The sequence below is a fragment of the Lepidochelys kempii genome, chromosome 2 (genome assembly GCF_965140285.1).
Source record: "Lepidochelys kempii isolate rLepKem1 chromosome 2, rLepKem1.hap1, whole genome shotgun sequence".
In the NCBI taxonomy this organism is placed as follows: domain Eukaryota; kingdom Metazoa; phylum Chordata; order Testudines; family Cheloniidae; genus Lepidochelys; species Lepidochelys kempii.
In genome coordinates this window covers 142,024,687-142,046,515 of record NC_136381.1, presented here as the reverse complement: position 1 = coordinate 142,046,515, position 21,829 = coordinate 142,024,687, and the positions used below count along the sequence as shown (strand labels likewise).

At 46.0% G+C, this 21,829-nt stretch overlaps 1 protein-coding gene across 1 annotated transcript in view; it reads right to left on the bottom strand.

Moving 5' to 3' along the window:
• DAP (death associated protein) overlaps positions 1 to 21,829 on the bottom strand; it is a 90,572-nt gene that overhangs the window by 59,707 nt on the left and 9,036 nt on the right. Inside the window, exon 2 of the mRNA XM_073332338.2 lies at positions 20,137 to 20,233. Coding sequence (XP_073188439.1) covers positions 20,137 to 20,233 — 97 coding nt within the window. The remainder of the gene's footprint in view (positions 1 to 20,136; positions 20,234 to 21,829) is intronic.

The window sequence follows — 21,829 nt, the reverse complement described above, 5'->3', positions numbered from 1 at the left end:
CCACCTTCGGAAGAGCCGGTGGGCCACTTTCAGGTGGAGGGACCACTTGTGTTGCAAGGAAAAGTCCCTGCTCAAGCAATCTGCTCTCTCATTCTGGGCGCCTGGTAGGTGGAAGGCCTTCAGGTGGATGTCGTAGGCGATACAGAAGTCCCACAGCCTGAGGGATTCATGGCAGAGGATCGGGCCCCGCCTTGCCTTTTGATATAGAACATAGAGGCCATGTTGTCCGTGAGGACCCTGACTACCCTGCCCTCCAGGTGCGAGCGGAAGGCCATTCACGCCAGCCGCAGTGCCCTGAGTTTCTTGACCTTTATATGTAGGGTCAGGTCTTGGGAGGACCACAGGTCTTGGGTCTGAAAGTTCCCCACATGGGTCCCCCAACCCAGGTCCAACGCATCTGACACCAGCTCCAACGATGGGGCCCTATCCCTGAATGGAACTCCTTGGAGCATGTCATTTGGGGCGGACCACCACCGTAGGGAGGTGATCACAGAGTCCTGCACAATGAGGACCTTGTCCATCCTGTCCGTGGCCTGGGAGAACTTACAGGCCAACCAGAGTTGGAGGGGCCTCGTCCTGAGTCTGGCGTGACGGACCTCCTATGTGCACGCCGACGTGACCCAAGAGCTGCAGGAAAACCCTGGCTGTTGTCACCGGGAACTTTGAGACAGAGTCGATGAGACCTCTCAGGGTCTCGAATCTGTCTGCCAGGAGAGAAGCTGTGGCCGAAGCTGAGTCCAGGAGCGCCCCGATAAACTCTTATGCGCCACGTGATCCCTCAGCTGCAACCGGGAGGTGCCCTTGACCAGCCAATTGTCCAGATAAGGAAAAATCTGGACCACCTGCTGTCTGAGGTAGGCCGCTACCACTGTAATGCATTTCGTAAACACCCTGGGGGCAGCAGGCAAACCAAACGGGAGGACCGTGAATTGGTAGTGAGTCTGTCCCACCACGAAACGGAGGAAGCACATGTACCCCGCGAATATGTGGAAGTACGTGTCCTGCAGATCAAGGGCAGCATACCAGTCCCCAGGATCCAGGGAGTGGATGATGGAGGCCAGGGAAACCATGCGGAACTTGAGTTTCACCATGTACTGGTTCAGACCTCACAGGTCCAGGAGGGGTCTGAGCCCCTCTTTGGCCTTCAGGATAAGGAAGTATCAGGAGTAATACCCCTTGCCCATGAACTCCTCGGGCACCGCCTATACCGCTCCTAGTCATAGGAGCCGCCCCACCTCCTGCTCAAGCAGAGCCTCGTGCGAGGGGTCCCCAAATAGGGACAAAGATGGGGGGTGGTTGGGCAGGGAGGAAGTAAACTGGAGGATGTAACCCCAGGAGATGGTGTTGAGGACCCACTGGTCCGAGGTTAGCCACGACCATTCCGGGAGGAAAGCACACAACCGGTTGCAGAAGGGGAGCTTCATTGAGGGCGGCTCCCTGATGAGGGCTGGCAGGGTGCCCCCAAGCATCCAATCACAAGTGCCTTTTCGCCGCCTGCTTGCCCTTGGAGGAGCCAGGCTGGGGGGCCGGTGGAGACTGCCTCTGACGGCGTCTCTTATAGTCCTGCTGTTTCTTGTGGGTGGCCTCATACGTCTAGGGCAGCCTGGGTGGGAATCTGCTGCAGCTTGAACTTAGGTCTTGCAGGAACCGGTACATATAGGCCCAGAGCCTGGAGAGTTGTGAGGGAGAGTCTTTCATGCCGTTCAGCCTTGTATCTGTCTCCTCCGCAAACAGGGCTTTCCCGTCAAACGGGAGATCCTGCATAGAGGACTGCGCCTCACTGGAAAGCCCAGAGAGCAGGAGCCATGACGCCCGTCTCATGGACACCGTGCAGGCCATGGATCATGCAGCCGTATCCACAGCATCCGAGGCTGTCTGCAGGGATGTTCTAGCGGCCGCTGCCCCCTCCTCCACTAGCACCTTGAACTCCTTTCTATCGCGCTCCTTGAGGGAGTCCTCAAACTTGGGCAGGGAGCGCCACAGACTGAATTCGTACCGGCCCAGGAAAGCCTGATGATTTGCCACTCGCAACTGGAAGCTCGAAGACTAATACATTTTCCTTCCGAAAAAGAGTCCAGTCTCCAAGAGTCTTTGTTCTTTGGGGTCGGGGCTGGTTGACCCTGCCGTTCCCTGTGGTTGACCGACTTGACCACCAGGGAGTTGAGCAAAGGGTGGGTATACAAGTACTCATGCCCCTTGGTGGGTACAAAGTACTTGCGTTCCGCCTTCTTAGAGATAAGGGCCAACAAGGCCACTGTCTGCCATAGGGCATTTGAAATTTTAGCCACCCCTTCATGGAGAGGCAAGGCCACCCTACCCGATACTGACGAGGACAGCATGTTAAACAGGGAGTCTGAGGGTTCCTCCATCTCCTCTGCCTGGAGATGGAGGCTTGCTGCCACCGCTTTAAGAGTTCTTGATGGGCCCTGAAGTCCTCCTGCGGAGCAGGGCCGCAATTGCCTCCTCTGGGCGGGGCAAGGAGGCCAGTGTGGTGCTCTGGGCATGAGCTGGCACCAGAGGGTCCGCCACTTGGTCGGACTCCCGGAACAGTGCCGAGGATGTATGTCCCACAGACTCCTTCCTTGGGGGTTTGGAGAGCGAGGCTGATGGTGCTTCTAAAGCTCCGGCCACCAAGCGAGCCCCGACTGGGGGCTGCACGGGAGACCTCGGTGCCCACTGGTACCATTGGGCTGGCCACGACCCTCGGTGCCACTGCACCTGCTGCGGCACTGGCAGGGCCAGCTGTTCGGCTTGGCTGGCCTGGCCCATTGAAAGACGGCTACGAATGGAGGCCGGGCTCGCGTACGATCTGCTGCTGCCTCTGGCCTGGGAGGAGTGGCGGTGCCGAGATCGCCGTTGGCCACGGGACCGCGACCTCGACATGGAGGACTGGTACCAAGCGGCCTCAACAGGCGGACCCACAACGGTGAGACGCTGGCGATCGATGCCCGGGGCTGCGATGAATTGGCAGAGACTTGGAGCAGGAGTCTGAGTGGGAATGGTGTTGATGACCATGTTGTGACCAGCTGCGGTACCCCCTCCGAGACGAGGACCATTGGCAGCGCCTGCTGCAGTCCCGTCGATAATCGCTCCTTGAGGACGAGCGGTGCCAAGAGTCCCGGACCGACGAACGGAAGGACTGCCCGACATGGGTCTAGCCTCTGTCCCAGATTTCCCTCGGTGCTGCTGCGAAGAGGGAGCCTTCCTGGCCCTCTTGGTGTGCCCCGTGAACGGGTAGCAGTGCCAACTGGTCAGTGGCACCAGACGGTCGCCGTGTACCAACACCATGGTGCCGGGTACTGGTTCGGAGCAACATGTCGGAGTCAGTGTCACTGCCACTCCATCAGGATGGCCCGGAGCCTGTCACTTTCTCTTTTGGTCCGAGGCTTAAACAACTTGCAAATCTTGCACCTTTCGCTGATATGGGTTTCTCCCAAACAGTGCAAAGACTGCGTGCGGGTCACTTCTTGGCATAGAACACCTACAAGAGCCGCACAACTTAAACCCCAGGGCGCGGGGCATGCCCCGGCCTGGGCTCACTGACTAACTAAACTAACTAAATAGCTAACTCACTCCAGGTACTAACACTGAACGAACGAACAGTACTGGAGATTGAGCTACAGCAAAGCTGGAGCAGTCATTCCGACGCACCTTCACTGACGGCAAGAAGTAACTGAGGGTGGAGTGAGCACACAGCTCACCTTATACCGTCCCAGGCAGGTGCCAATCCAGGAGTCACAGGGGGCATTCCTCCCCACGGGTACTGCTAGGGGAAAAACTTCCAGCACCGGTGCACGTGGAGAGCACACACACCTATTGTGGAATACATATGAGCAATCACTCGAAGAACAAAGAGGTTCCACAGCTTGCTGATTCCACTTTTATCTGCAATCTTGCTTTTCTAACAGATGTAACTAATCACCTGAACGCACTGAACTTGAAGCTTCAGGGTAGATAACACAGATGTATGACAGTGTTAAGTCATTCAAAGTCAAGCTTACTTTGTGGGGGAAAACAGCTGACTGCTGGCAATTTGGTCCATTTCTCCACTCTGAATTCCTTAGGAAAAGTTGAACCCAAATCCTTGAAAGAATATGCAACTATCATTTCTAACTTACACAAATAGTTTGATGTGCGGTTTAAAAATTTCAAGGTATTTGAACCACATTTTCAACTTCTTTCAACACCATTTGCTGTGGAAATTGACAATGTTGCAGAGGAAATGCAGATGGAAGTAGTGGAGCTTCAGTGTGATACCACTTTGAATCAGAAGTATACAGATGTTGGAATTCCAGAATTCTACCAGTTTCTGTCACAAGAAAGATTTCCCATGTTATTCTCTGCTTCTGCAAGGGTAAATGGTAATGTTTGGAAGTACATATATATGTGAACAGTTTTTCTCTTCCTTGAAGATTAACAAATATGTGTTAAGGTCAAGGCTCACTGATGAACATTTGCAAGCAACACAGAGATTGATATCCTAAGACGAAACCAAACCAAACACTGATGCTCTGGTTGATGCAAAACGCTGCCAGCTAATGTACTCATCAATGTACTCTGGCCAATGTACTAGTCCTCATTTGGCCCTTGTCGTGATTTGAGTTTGAGATCCCTGTCCTAAATTATACCATCCTGCACTGCACAGAGAAGTGTACAGCGTAAGCTCATGAAATTCACTCCCTCCCTCAAAGTGGAAAAAAATACGCAACAGCTTTCTGCCCCCTGTCATGATTTCCACACACTGGTTTTAGACAAAACAAAAACAAGTTTATTAACTACAAAAGATAGATGTTAAGTGGTTATAAGGTATGGCACACAGACCAAAGCAGATTACCTAGCAAATAAAACAAAAATGCAATTGAAGCTTAACATACTAAAGAAATTGGATATGAGTAGCAAATTCTCACCCTAATTGTTGTTTTAGGCAGTTTGCAGAGATTCTTAAGGGCAAGCTGCACTTGCTTGCAGCTCAAAACTCCAGGTATTCCTTTCACAAGCTAGAAATCTCTCTAGCCTGGGTTCAGCCCTTCTCCCCTAGTCCAGCGTTTCTCAGGTGTTTCCAAGCATCTCCTTTGGACAGGGATTCAATGAAGAACCACGATGATGTCACTCCCCTGCCTTAAATAGCTTTTGCATATGGCGGGAACTCTGTCTCCAACTTTAGTTCTCATGCCTTTCAGTGGAAAAACACTGGTATTCTATGATGGAGTCCATTACCAGGTGACTTGCTAACAGACCCCAGTAGGGACTCAGCAGCCATGACTCAGAGGCTGTTTGTACCATCCTCAGGAAGGCTCTCTGGTGGGAGATTAGCATCTTCTAAAACCTATTGTTCTCCCTACTGGCCCTCCCAAGCCAGCCATGTAGACTGATTGCATTCTACCCAGTGGGCGTTCCCCAGGTGTAAACACTTTTGTAATAAACAATATTCCGAATTTCAGATACCAAAAAGATACATGCATATAAATAGGATAATCATATTCAGTAAATTATAACCATTTCAATACTTCAATGGTGTATTTTGTGCAAGATGAGGCATTTGTTATGCCATAATCATATCATAGTAATATTACTATGAAGAATATGGGGCTATAATGCCACAGGAGGGGAGCTCTCAGGACTGGGAGCAGGAGAGGGTGAGGGCTCAGGGCAGCACTTACCTCGGGGGAGGGGGGCTCCCTGGAAGCGGCAACATCCCTCAGCTCCTAGGCAGAAGCATGGCCAGGCAGCTCCACATACTGCCTCCACCTGCAGGCACCGCCCCCGCAGCTCCCATTCACCATGGTTCCAGGCCAATGGGAACTGCGGAGCCTTGGGGCAGAGGAAGTGCGCGGAGCTGCCTGGCCATACCTCCACCTAGGAGCTGAGGGAGGGGGATGCCATCGCTTCCAGGGAGGTGTGGAGCCAGAGAGGGAGCTTGCCAGCCCCGCCAACTGCCCCCACCCCCACAGCACCCCTGCTCCCAAGATTTAGTCAGAGGTATATAGTACAAGTCATGGACAGGTCACAGGCCAGAATTTTTGTTTACTGCCTGTGACCTGTCCAAGAGTTTTACTAAAAATACCTGTGACTAAAACATATTCTTACTCATGATTAGACAGTTTCACAACTTTCAACATTTGTGGTGGCAATACTGAAAGTGTTTATCCACATACATACAGTTTCAAATGATTTAACCACTAAATTAATACTATATACATTTGATACAAGTAGTTCAGAAATAAACTGAGATGCATACACTTATTCTAATACCTCATTAGCACAACTGCTTGAGCAGAGATAAAAAACAAGAAGGTATTTTAGAATGCAGAAACTGAATACATTGCAATGGTATCTGGCAATCACTAGTAGCAAAAGAAAAGATGCTGGCTTTACTTCCATTTACTCTCTACCAGTTCTAATGAACTGAAGTGGAAGGAAGGGGAAAGGGGGAAAAGGAAAAGAAATTGACTTCTGAACGTGCATAAATATTCACATTTTGAAAGGGGGTGGGGGAGAAGGGAAATCACACCTGCTTTCTGCACTGCTTCTGAACCGCGACAGCAGATGTACTATAATTACAGTATTGAGATTTAGCAAGTTTTGTTGACAGACAACTGAAGGATGCCAGGGTGCCTTAAGCAATTCCTCTCACCCCAGAATTGAACAAGCACAGTGCCAGGCACTTCTGACATATGGACAGGCATATGCTTCATTGTGTGCCTATGCTTTTAATTCACTACCTGACAGATTTTAAACCATCCTTTGAAGTAGTTTCATTTTGCAAGATCAATAGAATCATGGCCAATTTCCAGGTCTTAAACTGAATTAAAATCAATGCTGCACAATTCATACTTTCTAATGCACAAGGAGAAATTAAAGAAAACACTACAGTCACAATTCCAAGGCAGGTTTGCCCTTAAATCAATGGAGATTGTGTATCTCAAAAATATTTTATGTAAAATGGACTGATCTGACATACTACTGGGGGGAACTTTTCCATCAAATCTGTTTATACACACACACACCCCTCTACCTAAAAACTACCCATATTAATGCTTGGTAATTCTGCAATAGCCCCCTTCCTACTGCAGATATAACTAAGGAGAAAGAAACAAATCAGAGTATTTAGTCCCAGAAGTCTTCACTGTTTACTCTGTTTGGTTCAAGGACAAAACGTAGCAGTTACTGCTAAGAACCAAGTACCAAAATCTGATTGTCATTTCCACTTATTGGTGTCCTACAACAATAGCTAATGAAACGCTTAGGCAAAACTGAACAAATTGCTATCATTTCAAATGGTCTGTCCTTCAGAAGCATTTACTGCATTAAAATTTAAGATGTTGGCATGTAAGTTAGCGTGAAATCCCATGCCTCAGCCAAGCATGCATTTGTATGGGGTTCAGTGCCATGGTTATGAACCTTTTCTCCTAAGCAGTTTAAAATATACCACCCAGACCATGTAGTTTCTGTGATAACAAAAACTGTTTACGATATACCATCTTGCACTCTCTGGAATTCCTAATCCAAGTTATAATTAAAGCTCTTGGTCTTCCTAAATATGCCACAAAAAACAGGCAGCAGCAATGGATATGATTTCCAATCAAAACCTCAACCATACAGCAAGATGAAACAAATGAAATCTGTAGAATTATAGAAAGCATCACTTATCTAAATATTATTGCAATTATTTTCATGTGCAAAGACAACTAATACAGAATCCAAATAATTAGAGACGGAAAAGACCAATTTGGGAGAGTCCAACTCCCGGCAACTCCAAGCTACAGCTGCAAACTACAGGATGTACCAGCTATTACAATAATATGCTACACTTGATGTTAGATATACTACATCTTATGCGTGAAATAAGTGTTGGTACTGCAGATCTGATTAAGTAAGATCAGAAAACTATTTCTCAAAGGATTTAAAATATTTTCATTGATTTGTGCCTTACTAGGAACCTCTGCACAAAGAGGTTATTCAGGCTCTGGTTTTGCGAGTCATACATACACCTTTGTGCATTCAAATTAACTGAACCACACAAATCCTTCCTTCCTCTTACACTGATCTCATTCCCCTCAATAACCCATTCCAACCACTGAATTCTAAGTCTTATTGTCTAATGTTATGTCCCTACCATTCCTATACCTAGGACTGAGTGGTTTGGAGGAAAAACACTGGAATTCTAAACTGAACAGAAATTACTTTTACTGCACGTCAGCCAAAGGGAGGGGACCCTCTGTCATTTGATATTTTGTATTTTAAGAGTAATGTTGCACAATGAACTTTCCAGAGAAAACCAACGAGATTGGATCACAAGTTACTGAAGAAAAGGAGTACTTGTGGCACCTCAGAGACGAACCAATTTATTTGAGCATAAGCTTTCGTGAGCTACAGCTCACTTCATCGGATGCATACTGTGGAAAGCGTAGAAGATCTTTTTATACACACAAAGCATGAAAAAATACCTCCCCCCACCCCACTCTCCTTTCCAACATACCTCTGAACAACATACTAATCCACAGAGATCTCCCTATCAACACTACAAAAAGAAGGATTCTAGGTGGACTCTTCCTGAAGGTTGAGACAGCAGACTGGATTTCTACACAGAATGCTTCCGCCGACGTGCACGGGCTGAAATTGTGGAAAAGCAGCATCACGTGCCCTATAACCTCAGCTGGGCGGAACAGAATGCCATCCACAGCCTCAGAAACAACTCTGACATCATAATCAAAAAGGCTGACAAAGGAGGTGCTGTTGTCATCATGAATAGGTCGGAATATGAACAAGAGGCTGCTCGGCAGCTCTCCAACACCACTTTCTACAAGCCATTACCCTCTGATCCCACTGAGAGTTACCAAAAGAAACTACAGCATTTGCTCAAGAAACTCCCTGAAAAAGCATAAGATCAAATCCGCACAGACACACCCCTGGAACATTCTATCTACTACCCAAGATCCATAAACCTGGAAATTCTGGGCGCCCTATCATCTCAGGCATTGGCACCCTGACAGCAGGATTGTCTGGCAATGTAGACTCCCTCCTCAGGCCCTACGCTACCAGCACTCCCAGCTACCTTCGAGACACCACTGACTTCCTGAAGAAACTACAATCCATCGGTGATCTTCCTGATAACACCATCCTGGCCACTATGGATGTAGAAGCCCTCTACACCAACATTCCACACAAAGATGGACTACAAGCCGTCAAGAACACTATCCCCGATAATGTCACAGCTAACCTGGTTGCTGAACTTTGTGACTTTGTCCTTACCCATAACTATTTTACATTTGGGGACAATGTATACCTTCAGATCAGCGGCACTGCTATGGGTACCCGCATGGCCCCACAGTAGGCCAACATTTTTATGGCTGACTTAGAACGCCGCTTCCTCAGCTCTCGTCCCCTAACGCCCCTACTCTACTTGCGCTATATTGATGACATCTTCATCATCTGGACCCATGGAAAAGAAGCCCTTGAGGAATTCCACCATGATTTCAACAATTTCCATCCCACCATCAACCTCAGCCTGGTCCAGTCCACACAAGAGATCCACTTCCTGGACACTACAGTGCTAATAAACGATGGTCACATACACACCACCCTATACCGGAAACCTACTGACCGCTATTCCTACCTACATGCCTCCAGCTTTCACCCTGACCACATCACACGATCCATTGTCTACAGCCAAGCTCTGCGATACAACCGCATTTGTTCCAACCCCTCAGACAGAGATAAACACCTACAAGATCTCTATCAAGCATTCTTACAACTACAATACCCACCTGCGGAAATGAAGAAACAGATTGATAGAGCCAGAAGAGTTACCAGAAGTCACCTACTACAGGACAGGCCTAACAAAGAAAATAACAGAACACCACTAGCCGTCACCTTCAGCTCCCAACTAAAACTCCTCCAATGCATTATTAAGGATCTACAACCTATCCTGAAGGATGACCCAACACTCTCACAAATCTAGGGAGATAGGCCAGTCCTTGCCTACAGACAGCCTCCCAACCTGAAGCAAATACTCACCAGCAACCACATACCACACAACAGAACCACTAACCCAGGAACTTATCCTTGCAGCAAAGCCTGTTGCCAACTGTGCCCACATATCTATTCAGGGGACACCATCACAGGGCCTAATAACAACAGCTGCACTATCAGAGGCTCGTTCACCTGCACATCCACCAATGTGATATATGCCATCATGTGCCAGCAATGCCCCTCTGCCATGTACATTGGTCAAACTGGACAGTCAACGTAAAAGAATAAATGGACACAGATCAGATGTCAAGAATTATAACATTCATAAACCAGTCGGAGAACACTTCAATCTCTCTGGTCACGCGATTACAGACATGAAAGTTGCGATATTACAACAAAAAAACTTCAAATCCAGACTCCAGCGAGAGACTGCTGAATTGGAATTCATTTGCAAATTGGATACAATTAACTTAGGCTTGAATAGAGACTGGGAGTGGCTTAGTCATTATGCAAGGTAACCTATTTCCCCTTGTTTTTTCCTACCCCCCCCCCAGACATTCTTGTTAAACCCTGGATTTGTGCTGGAAATGGCCCACCTTGATTATCATACACATTGTAAGGAGAGTGGTCACTTTAGATACGCTATTATCAGCAGACTGGGGTGGGGGAAGGTATTTTTTCATGCTTTGTGTGTATATGAAAAGATCTTCTACACTTTCCACAGTATGCATCCGATGAAGTGAGCTGTAGCTCACGAAAGCTTATGCTCAAATAAATTGGTTAGTCTCTAAGGTGCCACAAGTACTCCTTTTCTTTTTGCGAATACAGACTAACACGGCTGTTACTCTGAATCAAGTTACTGAAGAGCTACCTTGAGGGAAAGGGAAAGAAATAGTAGGGAAATTTTGCACCAAAAAATTAAAAATTCTGCACACGTTTTAAAATTCTGCAAAGTTTATTTGTCAAATAAATGTGGAGGCTCCAGCATGGCACTGGGGAGCATAGGCCGCTGGCTGCACAGAGGTGGGAGATCACTATGCAGCTCCCCCCAGAACACAGATTCAACAGTGAGGCTGCACCCAACCCTGACACAGCGCAAGGACTGGGCCTGCCCCAGGAACACTCCAGGGCCCTGCTCCTCTGTGTGGGCAGGCAGGCTCAGCAAAGCAGGATCCAAGTGTGAAGGGGCTTAGTGTGGGGGTGGGAAAATCCGGGTGTGGGGTGAAAGGGTTCTGTGTGGGGCAATCTGGGTGCGGGTGGCTCAGTGAGCGCCCAGGGGGATGGGAAGAGATCGGATCTGGATGCACAGGAGCTTGTTGGGGGGTTCTGGGTGCAGTGGTAATGGGACTCTGCAGGGGGTCCAGATGAAGGTGGTTGGGGCCGGTGGGGAGGATAGAGCTTGGCAGAGGAGTCTAGGTGTGGGGGACTCAGCAGGGGGGTTCAGATGCTGGGGGAATGGGATTCATTGGGGTGGGATCCAGGTGCAGGTGGCTTGTTGGGGAAGTCCAGGTGCAGGGGGAGAGGGGCTCATGGGGGGATGGGGTGATTCTGAGTACGGGGGGTGAGACTCAGGCGGAGGGTCTGGATGCACAGGGGGTGGGTAGATGAGGAAGCAGCTCCTTATACAGTGATCCCTCCCAGCGAAGCGAAGAACCAATGGGTGCAGGAAGTGGGGTGGAGGGGGGAGAAAGAGTGTTCAGAGCTTCCTACAGCTGGGGGAGAAATCTGAGGGTGGGTCTAACACGGCCCTGGATGCTGTGCAGGGGAAGAGGAACGCCCGTCCTCCCCAGTCCAGCCGGGACTAGCAGCTGAGCCCGCTGCAGGGTAGGAGGCATGACCTGGGTCTTCTCCAGTCCCAGCTCCTGCCCGACAGCGATTTACGTTCCTCTGCCGGCTGCCCTGGGCATCCGAAACATACTACTGGGGAGGGCTGCATGACCGTTCTTATGGCTTTCCCGTCAGAAAGTCATTTTTCTGCAGGGAAGCAATGAAATCTGCGGCGTACATAAATTCTACACATGTGCAGTGATGCAGAATTCCCCCAGAAGTAATGGACAAAGCTGGCTACTCCAAGGGCCCCTGTCTGCAGCAGCATTGTTGTGATAACACTCAGCTCCTGGTTTTGGGTCTGGCCCTCCACAGGTGCTGCTGGAACAACCCCACTGCCTCGTTGCAGCTACTTCAGATGCCTCAACTTCTTTGCAAGAACTCTAGAAGAAAGCTTTCTTGAGGAGCATTAAAAGCCAGCCATTCATCTTGCCTTATTGTCATTTTGAGGAGAGGTCTAAGAAATGGAACATGTTCTGGAATTTCTAATATAATTATGGGAGTTTGACCACTTCTGCAACAATCTTAGTGGGCTCCAAGCACCCTTTTGAAATCTCCCAGAAATCACTGCTTCAAAGAGCTATACCAGAAACTGTGGAATAAACATCTAAAATGGCAGTGCAACAGTAATGGTGTAGTACAATGCAAGTGGTATAGACAAAGGCTAAAACTGCACCTGAAATACCACGTGGACACACTGTACCCTTGCTACTTGCAGTGGTGCAATCCCACCACCTCAACCACCACCAGACTAGGAGAGTTCTGAAAACAGAAGGAAATACACACTGCATGTGGGTTTGTTCTGTGTCCATCACCAGCTCCAGCATTATCCCTCACTATTCTTGTGTGAAACTGGACCTCAAATGAGATGATAAAGTCACCAGATCTTTCAGGCCGCCCTTTTAAATACACAGAAGTTAATATTTTCTGTATCATTTTTCCCTTATTTCATTATCAGCTGCCATTGTCAGCTGACAAAGTTCCCTGAAATGTTTAACTATGAATGCAAAAAAGCAGACATATCATATAAAGAACATCAGGACTGTTTATGGTGGCAATGTGGCCAAAACAAAAAACATAAAAAGAAAAGCTTAAACAAAGTCTCCCTGCTTTGCAAAAAAACCCTAAAAGTTACCTATAAATTAAAATTGCATTTTAAAAAATGCTTAATAGCTCTTATTCTGTTCATGATCAGTTACAGATATTAAGGTCTATTTTGAAATGCAAATCTGATTTTAAAATTAAAGTCTTCACTATATACATAATTCATGTTTGCACAAAATACACTAGTTTTCCATATTCTTCCTCATATATTTGCTCATCAGTGCCTACCTGACTCTAGCGCACATGGAAACATTATTAATTTCAGCATCATTAACAACATGGTTCTAGGACAATGAACCATGAATAAAAGTAAATCAAGTCACTCATCTGATGACTGAAGAATAACTTAAGTTGAACGGAAGAAAAGTGATGGGGCTTATTCAGGGCAAAAACATCCCCCTCAGTTTCTAGATATGGAGAGCAAAAATGGCAACCAGCAGGGATTGGTAAGCACATTGATGACTGGGGAAGAAAGAAGAGCAGCTTCAGTGGCATCATTTCCTCTACCCCCTGAACACATGGAAGCCCCTGTACATGGATATCAGCAGCCCACAAGTTTTAGCAGGAGAGCATGGATTGGCTGGAATGGAGGGACGAGTCACTCAAAGGAGCAGCATCCTCTAGCAAATTAGCGGATATACAACTGGTAATTTAATTCTGACTGAGGCAACAATTTTACATCTAGTGTCATGTCTGCTTTTGCTACCCAGCTGCAGGGTGGATAAAAATAAATAAATACAATTAAATTAAAAAAAAAAAGTCAGATTTATTTTTATTTAAATTGGATAGTTTTGATAAAATGCTTTCTGAGGGAAAAACCTACCTAAAGATAGTTTTAATTAAGTCCTTCTAGACTATTCTTGAATTCTCATGTTTGAGCAAAAAATATAGTTGTTACTCTATGGTACTACCATTTTAAATGCAGTTCGGATAAAAAATAAATAGCTGAAATAGGCAGATCTTCCTTTTACAATTTCACCTTTAAAATAGTACTGAGTGTCAGTGAATGCAATGAGTAATACTAAATGAGCAGTATGGTAATTAACAATTAAATAACTGCATTGACTTATTTTGTTTAGGAGAATCCATCTTCAACATACAGGATTCTGAAGACTCTCCACCTTCAAGGTCACCAACATTTTCTGTAGTTTCAGAGTTATCTGCTAATGATAGTGTTTCAGTCAAATCATGTGGGTCACATATACTGTGGCTATCACGTGTAGCAAAAAGAAAAAAATCTCCATCATCCAGAAACAACCATAGATAAATCTGTGATAAGAACCAGCAGATTACAAAAAGAGGTAATTGATGAAAAAATTGCCTGGTTTGTTTATGCAGCAAACTCTCCTTTCCATATGATTGAGAACCCACACTTCATTAACATGGTTCAGTCATTAAGACCAGGATATAGTCCATCCAACATAGCAAATGTCGAAGGCAAATTGCTGGATAAACTGTATGAAAGAGAAATTGGGCAGTGTGAAAAAGGTCTAGAGCAGGGGTCGGCAACCTTTCAGAAGTGGTGTGCCGAGTCTTCATTTATTCACTTTAATTTAAGGTTTTGCGTGTCAATAATACATTTTAAAGTTTTTTAGGTCTCTCTCTATAAAGTCTATATACTATATAACTAAACTATTGTCATTTGTAAAGTAAACAAGGTTTTCAAAATGTTTAAGAAGCCTCATTTAAAATTTAATTAAAATGCTAATCTTACGCCGCCGGCCTGCTCAGCCCGCTGCCAGCCTGGGGTTCCGTTCACCTAGGCCGGCAGCAGGCTGAGTGAGGCCTGCGGCCAGGACCCCGGCTGGCAAGGGGCCAGCAGTCAGAACCCCAGACAGGCAGCGGGTTGAACGTGGGCCAGCGGCTGGGACCCCAGACCGGCAGCGGGCTGAGCGGCTCAGCCCGTTGCCACTCAGCCCTCTGCCGGTCTGTGGTCCCGGCCGCTGGCTCCTGCCAGCCAGGGTCCCGGCTACCGGCCCCACTCAGCCCACTGCCAGTCTGGGATCCCGGCCCTGCCCATACAGAGTGGGTACCTACCTTCTCCCTGGTTCTAGCCCCTTCTCTTCCTCTCTCTCTGCACTGAGCACAGGGCTGGGGGTGAAGGAGCAGGCTGGGGGTTGGGGGGGGGGTAAAGTCTGGCCAGGAGCTAGAATGAGGGAGGGGACTTAGGGTTGGGGGAGGAGGTTTGGGTGTGGAGTGCTTACCTGGGCAGCTCCCATTTAGAGCGAGGGTGCAGGTGGGAATGGGTGTGCAGGAGCTCCCGTTTGGTGCTGAGGGTGGGAATGTGAGAGGTGCAAGAGTCAGGGCACAAGGTGGGGGGGCTGGTTATGTGTGGGGGTGCAGGAGTCAGGGAAGGGGGCTAGGGGTGTGTGAGGAGGGTGCAGGAGTCAGGGCTGGGGTTGTGGGGGGATAGAGAGAGGTCAGGGCAAGAGGCTGGGGTGTGTGAGGAGGGTGCAGGAATCAGGGCATGGGGGGGCTTGGTATGTGTGGGGGTGCAGGGGTCAGGGCAGAGGGCTGGGGTCGTGAGGGGGCTGCAGGGGTCAGGGCTGAGGGTGTGAGGGGGCTGCAGGGGTCAGGGCAGAGGGCTTGGGGTGTGGGCTGGGGTCGTGGGGGTGCACCCAGCCCCTTGCCCTGAGCGGTTCACGGCAGGGGGCTGGAGGGGATATGCCCTGATTCCACCCCCCCTTCCCCAAGGCCCTGGCAGGCAGCAGCATGCCATTAAAAATCGGCTCGCGTGCCATCTTTGGCACATATGCCATAGGTTGCCGACCCCAGGGTAAAATTGTTAACCTGAGTCTTGATGGGTGGAGCAATGTCCACAATGATCCTGTTGTATGTGCTTGTGTGACAACAGAAGAAGGGAACGTCTTCCTTACAGAAACAATTGATACATCAGGAAATGCACACATAGCAGAATACTTACAAGTAGCAGCAGTAAAAGCTATAACAAACTGTGAAAAAAAAGTCAAATGTCTAGTATGCAGCCTGGTCACAGACAATGCTGCAAATGTATCCAACGTGAGAAAAAATTTACAAGAGCGTCCCAAGCAAATAACATATGGCTGCAGTGCTCATTTGATGCACCTCCTAGCCAAAGACTTCAGTGTTCCAGAAATAAAGACTAATGTTGTTGAAATTGCAAAATACTTCCAGAACAACCACTTTGCAGCAGCTGCTCTGAAAAAAGTGGGAGGAACCAAGTTAACTCTCCCACAAGACGTGCGATGGAACTCAGTAGTGGACTGTTTTGATCACTATGTCAAGAACTGGCCTAATCTGATGGCAGTTTGTGAACACAATTGTGAAAAAATAAATGGCACTGTCACAGCCAAAGTTCTCAACACGGAGCTTAAGAGAAACACTGAACACATGCGGAGTACCCTGAAGCCTATTTCAATAGGGAAATAGGTGTTTTATTGCTGACGCTGTTGAAATTTGCAAGGAACTGAGTGAGATCTTAAAGAGAGAAATATGCAATGACAGAGTTAAATTACAAGCATTAAAAAAAACGAATGGGACAAGCACTATCTCCAGCTTATTTTCTTGCAAATATTCTCAATACTCGGTACCAGGGTCAAACCTTAACTGCTGAAGAAGAGGAGCTGGCTATGACATGGACATCCAACAATCATCCCTCCATAATGCCAACTATAATAAACTTCAGAGCTAAGGGTGAAGCATTCAAGAAATATGTTTGCTGATGATGTTTTAAAGAAAGTCACACCAGTCACTTAAGCACTTGGATTCAGAGACTGTTGAAGTGATAATCTCACTTAACAGCAGTAGCTTCTTCTGCCGGTGTAGAAAGAATATTTTCTTCCTTTGAACTAACTGATTCCAAAGTGAGAAATCATTTGGGAGCCGAAAAAGCAGGAAAGCTTGTTTTTCTTTTCCAGATTATGAACAAACGGGAAAATGAAGGTGAAGACGACTGAGTTAGCTGCAGAAGCCAATATTTTAAGTTTCTCATGTTGACTTGGCTGACAGTCTTTTTTTTTTTTTAAATTTCATTTAACTATTTTAGTTAACAATTTTAACAAAAACAAACCTGATTTTAGAAAACTTAAATATTTAACTAAAAATTCAAAAATTCATATGCTTGTTTTGTTTTGTTAAAATATGTTTGTTGTTGAATACATAACGTTGTTGTTTTAGTTAAATAAAACAATTTAAATGTCTGTCTGGTGATGTTCTCCTCCTTATACAGCATGGCAAGAAAATCCTCCAAATATTAATGATTAACCTGTTGAATTGGAGATAGTTCACCTCCCAATGACTTCATAAATATCTGCTTCAGTTACCTTTGGTAAATGAAATAACCAATCATTCATTTTCTGATATAGCGGTAAAACTAATCTGAAAAGTTTTTAGAACAAATGACTTAAAAATGTATAGTGTGAACCTTCTAAAAATGAAACCTACATGTATCTCTGAGTTGTGAAGAATACGTATTAAGGCTATAACAACCAACAAGAATGCACTTTTATGTCGAAATCCATGGTTAAATCAAGTCTTCCTGACTAGTGATTTAAATCAACTCCACCCTGCCCAGCTGCAGCTAAATGACCTGCTGCTTGAGTCCATATGCCCTGCCTTGTTACACCAGGGGCTACAGCACTACTAGCCTATGATTGGGGGAGCGGGCGGCTCTCTCTCCCTTCCTCTCCAGACAAGCAAACCAGGAACAGCACCTACCCCCTCAGGTTAATGCCATACAATTCCAGACACTAACTCACATTGCTTCCTGTTTAACTATACCCTTCCTGCTAGCGTTACCACAGTAGGGCTCAATCTGATTAAAAGGAAATTCAAACGGATATTTATTGAATTCCAAAACAATTTTGAAACTAACTTTACCTCAACACCTCTGTGAGGTCAAAAGCACAAGATCAATATAGTTTACAGAAAGACAAGAGTGAAGAGTCTGCACCAAGTGGGTACTTCCAGAGATAAAGTGGTCAGCAAGCTGAAACAATTGATCTTGCGAGACGTAAGTGCTTTTCTCCCCTTACTTAAGACTAAAGTTCTATAGGTTGTTATACTTTTATCCTCTAAGTACAAAAAAAATTCCTGTGTGCCCTGCTTTACAACAGTAAGATAATTCTAGTTATATTTATTGCTTTTCACAGTACTGTTTTGCTATGAAAGGGAAACACTGGAGGCAACCCTGTTTCAACAAATCAGAGAGACAGCTACATCAAACCAGAGGCTCAGAGGTCACCATTATCAAAATGGCACAGCAAAACTTCTCATTTGGATCTGGAACAGACAGGACCATCCTACAATGGTTTCAGGGTGACACAGAGAATAAAGTAAAATGAACAGCACGTTACACACCTCAAAGGAAGTATACGCCTTCCAAAGCCCATAAACATTTGGCAAAGAGGATGAAAGAATTCCCCCCCCACCCCCCCCAAAAAAAATTCTCTGCTCCAACTTGCTTTTCTCCAGACAGATTTTAGAGATGACTAATCCGGTAGAAGGTGGGCTGTTCAATTCTTCCAGCTTTTCATCCAGACATACTAATTAAAACTCTTTCTCCACACACAAATTCTTTATTTCAAGTGGCAGTGACCAGTGGAAAGAAAAAAGTTCATGGCTTGTTTTTACTCCTGAAGACAATGCAGCTTGTTGTAGCTAAAACAGTGTTAAGAACAGCACAGAAGAAAGTAGCTCACCACCTTTTTTTTTTTTTTTTTGGGCGCCTTTACTAAATACTGGGAGCAGTGAGGTCAATCAGCATAAATAGGATTTTGGTAAAATTGGGCTTAGTTATAAAGGAGAAACATCTGGCACCATACGTGTTTATTTTACATATTTCAAGCATAAGAAGCCACTACAGCTTTCAAACTTGAATGCCAAATAAAAATAAATCAATCTTAAATACTGTTAGTGTTAAAGTTACTTTTAATACTTTTGACATACAATAATGAAACCTTTTTTACTGATTTTTCAGCAGAATAAGGCAAGGAGTCCAGTAAATATGGAAAAATACACTACTGTTTTGCAGAGTCTCCCAGCAGGTGAGTCCAGCTTCAAAACAAGAAGTCAAGGAGCCAGAAGCTCACACATCCTCAAACATTTGCTGTCTCTCCCCCCTCAGCCCAGGACAGTAATAAACAGGTGGTATTGTCAGCCATATCATCCCAGGGAGGAATGAAAAAACACAAAACGAGTGGGCTTGGCGTACATTGAATTAAAAAGCAGGGAATTTGAACCAGTACAGCATCACTCGCGTCACAAAAGCCCAGAGGTTTGGTTTGTCTCACATTTGGGGCTCTGTGTTTTTGGCAACTGGGTGAATGGGGAAAGGAACCAGAAAACAGCTGCAGTGTATGGCATAATCCCCCTCCAAATCCATGCTGTTTCCCCCTTCTAAAATAACCAGGCAAACATTGTCTGTATTATTTTAAATTGACCCCTTGCTCCTCACTCAAATCCCTGCAAGGGAGAGTGGAATAGGCCAGACATGGAAGGAAATCACAAGAGCATAACTTGGAACTCTGGGGGCAGAGGGCATGTTTACACTGAAATTAAAGCCCATGGCTGGCCCATGCTAACTGATTCAGGCTAAGGGGCTGTTTAATTATGATGTAGACAGAGTTTGGGCTGGAGCCCAGGCTCTAGGACCCTGTGAGGTAGGAAGGTCCCAGAGCTCAGTTGGAGCCCAAACATCTACACCCCAAGTAAACAGCCCCTTTAGCCCGAGCCCCATAAGCCCGAATCAGCTGCAGGGGTTTAACTGCCTACCTACTGTAGACATACCCTTAGTGACCTGGGGAACAATTCAGAAGCAGTGGGCCCGAGTCCAGACTTCCCTGGCCTCTACAGATACCTCACAGCTGGCAGGATTTTCCAACAGATTTTAGGAAAACTGTGGATTAGAAGGGCCTTGTCTCAGGTTTACTTGGAAGAGGAGAGGGGAATCAGAGCAGAAAGGGGCCGCATTCACCTGGCAAGATGATTTACAGACAGCTCAGCAAGGTGTAAATTGCTATTTTCCCAACCCTCTTACAAGGGCATATATAATCTGATTCTGTGTTTCTATTTTGAACTGGAATACAAAAACAAAGGCAGATTACAAGCAACTGCAGACAGCATAAAGGCCTTACCCAAATAAACATGTTTCACCTAAATTTATCACCAAGGTAAACAAACTCATGCTAATGTTCAAAGAGATGGAATTAGCTGTACTATATGCATAAAATCACGTATAGACTTCAGACTGCTCACCTGCTGCTTTCCCACTCTTGGTCATCCTTATCTTTCTCCTCTTTGGCATCTGGAGTGTGCGGGTGTTTCTGCACAATCCTCATCCCACCAGCTTTCACTGGAATGAAAATAAGAAAAATCAAATCAATATAACCAAAGGAGAGAAAACTAGTAAAAATAAGGATCCATTTCCAAAAAACAAATTTAATAATCAGGTTGTACAACTCAGTGAGAGCATGAGAATATTTGCAGGTGGAAGATCTGAGCAGTAGCTGTTGCGTCTCACTCCTAGGCATGTTATACTGCCTTATATAGCCTTCCAAGTTGGCCACTCAATGTACATCTTATTATTTTCGTATCTCCTTAGAATGTTAGACTCTTACTTCAACATCTGTCTCCATTAATTTCTGGCAATGAGAGGAGACCAAGGAAGTCTGGGATTATCCAACTGAGTAACATAGAAGCAGTCTCTCTTGCAAAACAGCACACACAGAAGTTTATTTTCATATAACAACAACAGTAAATAAATACTGAAAGTACAGTACTAGTACTACTCATACTATAGTACTAGTAAAACACAAAAATCAACTTAAAAAAAGGTTTTTTTTAAAAAAATAACATTACCCAAAAAAGTTTAAAGACACTATCCATTCACCTTTGGTGCAAACGTTTGTGTCTGTAAAATACAAGCATTACACAGACATACCAACTCTTAGATATCTCATCTCTCATGATAAATTTGTAAGTAAAATTAAGCCTCACTTATGATCTCGCAATAGAACTCTCAACAGCACTGTCAATACATGTGGGAGAGCAGGCAACACTAACAGTCACATGCACACACCCTGGGGATGGGCAGGAGGAGTTAAACAAAAACACAAAACAAAAAAAAACAAACAAGAGACTGACCTAAAAAATAATTTTAAAAAAAAACTTACAATTTTTGATCTCTTGAAGTTGGCAATGCTGATTACCAAACCTCAAACCCAACAGAAGTTCTCTCATGATTTATTTTTAATCCAAATAGAAACAAAGGCCTTGTCTACACTGGCAAGTTTTTGCGCAGTAAAGCAGCTTTCTGCATTGTAGCTCCTGAGATGTACACACTGCGAAGCCATTTAGTGCACAGAAACTATTTACTTACAGCGCTGTAACACAAAAAACAAAAACACCACACACATACATCCACCCCACACACCCCAATGAGAGGCGTACAGCTTTCTGCGCTGGGGGTACAGCATCACGGTGCCAGCGTAGATACCCTGGGCAATTACAGCGCTGCGATTGGCCTCCAGGAGGTGTCCCACGATGCCTGTTCTCGCCTCTATAATCATCATTTTGAACTCTACTGCCCTGCCCTCAGGTGAGCAGCTATCATCCTCACCCCGTAAATTCCTTTGGAATTTTGAAAGTCCCCTTCCTGTTTGCTCAGTGATGCATGCAGTGGTCTCAGCAAAACCTTCCAGATGGCCCAGCCTGCTCCATGCACCAAGTGATTCCCCACTTGGAGCAATGCTGAGCTCCTGGACCTCATCAGCATTTGGGGAGAAGAGGCTGTCCAGTCCCAGCTGCGCTCCAGCTGTAGGAATTATGATACTTACACACAGATTTCATGATGCATGACAGAAAGGGGCCATGACCGGGACACACTGCAGTGCAGAGTCAAAGTGAAGGAGCTGTGTAAGGCCTACAAGATATGGGAGGCAAACTGCTG